The sequence below is a fragment of the Oryzias melastigma genome, unplaced genomic scaffold, assembly GCF_002922805.2.
Source record: "Oryzias melastigma strain HK-1 unplaced genomic scaffold, ASM292280v2 sc05266, whole genome shotgun sequence".
Classification (NCBI taxonomy): Eukaryota; Metazoa; Chordata; class Actinopteri; order Beloniformes; family Adrianichthyidae; genus Oryzias; species Oryzias melastigma.
This window is the reverse complement of record NW_023421833.1, coordinates 1-1,525: the sequence shown is the minus strand read 5'-3', so window position 1 is coordinate 1,525 and position 1,525 is coordinate 1. Positions and strand designations below refer to the sequence as shown.

At 44.0% G+C, this 1,525-nt stretch overlaps 1 protein-coding gene across 1 annotated transcript; it reads right to left on the bottom strand.

Moving 5' to 3' along the window:
• LOC112138422 lies at positions 1 to 1,511 on the bottom strand (the record flags this gene model as incomplete). Its single annotated transcript, XM_024260974.2, is given in 3 exon segments — positions 1 to 79; positions 614 to 763; positions 940 to 1,511. Coding segments are annotated over 3 exon segments (590 nt in total), but the record flags the coding sequence as incomplete, so codon positions are not given.
• Positions 1,512 to 1,525: the final 14 nt, after the last annotated feature.

Genomic DNA, 1,525 nt, shown 5'->3' with positions numbered 1-1,525 from the left:
CTGTTCAGCTGTCTCTCTTCTGCGGCCTGCATCTTCTCCATCATCATCCGCCAATCAGGCTGCAACCGTCTTTTCAAAGCTAGAATAGACAAAAAATGTCAAAAATAATAAAAAATTAATGAAATTTCCCATAGGACGGCTAATGCTAACGTTTGGTCAACCTAAAAATACATTGCTGACTAAATTAACATCTTTATTCACACACATTTTTCTTGAATACGGTGCACTTCTATAGCGCCATTGTCACCTAGTGGCCAAACTGAGACACCCTCCAGGAGAAGCAGAACAATGTTTACAATGTTACTGATCTGAACCTTTGTTAGAACTTCTTTAGAGGATCCATGTAACACTGTATGCTATTAACAATCTCATTAATTCACTGATACATTTTACAATATGTGAACTGTATCAGATTAACATAACTATATTCAAATTATATAGTAGGTTATTAATATATGTCTAAACAAATGTGTAAACTCGAAATTGAATTGAAGAATTTAAAGAATTGGGGGAAAAAATCTGAATCGATCGATTCAGGCTCTTGTGAATCGAATCGCTTCTGGAAATCCTGCCCGATACCCAGCCCTAACTATTACAACACAGCATGTCTCACCAGTGCGTCGACGCTGAGGCGAATTGTTTGCAGTCTCTGGCTCGGCTGGACCTGGAGCAATCACCGGGGTGGTCCAGGCGCTACTGGTGGAAGTGGACGGCTCCTCGACCAGAAACGAGAAAGCATCACCGCCGCCTCCCTCGACAGCGTCTGAAGAAGCACAGACTACATGTTTAACATCCAAACAACGGAAATAAATCAAAATAACTTAACTGTGGACAGTTTTGCGATAGAAATAAATTGTGCAACGAGTTAATTGTTCATGTGCAGCGATGTCATAAATTATTAGCCTAAGTGAAGTTCATTTATAGTGGAAAAATCCTTACCAACAGGCTCCACGAGGGACTCCAGAAGAGCGGCTGCAGAGCCCAGGCCTCCCTCCCGGCCTCTGCGGCCGTAGATGGCGTCCATGGCGTCGAACCACTTCCATGTGCTCCCGCTGTTTCCACTCCGGCTGCTTTCATCTTTAATCTTCCTATATTGCATTTTAAGCTTCTTCACCTTCACCCGACATTGGTCCGACGTGCGTTCAAAGCCATGAGCCGCCAGCCGCTGAGAGACTTCTTTAAAAACTTTCTCGTTTCTAATGGATCCTTCGAGCTCTCCCTGTATCACACCGTCGCCGAGGATGGCGAGGAAGGTTTGCAGTTCCACCGCAGACCAGGCCTTGCTGTTGACGGCAGGCATGTTCAATAAGAGACTCGTGACCAAAATAATACACAATAAACCATAGATATCTATGCAATAAACTGCAAAAACGTTGCAAATGTTAGCTTAAATCAGTGTTATTTTGGCGCTTACTAATGTCGTCATCACTTTCTGCCAATCAACGAGTGGCTACAGTGGCTCCGCCCCAACTTCTCTGTTTCAGTTTTCAATGGACCCACAACCGATTGGGCCCCCTAGAGGTAC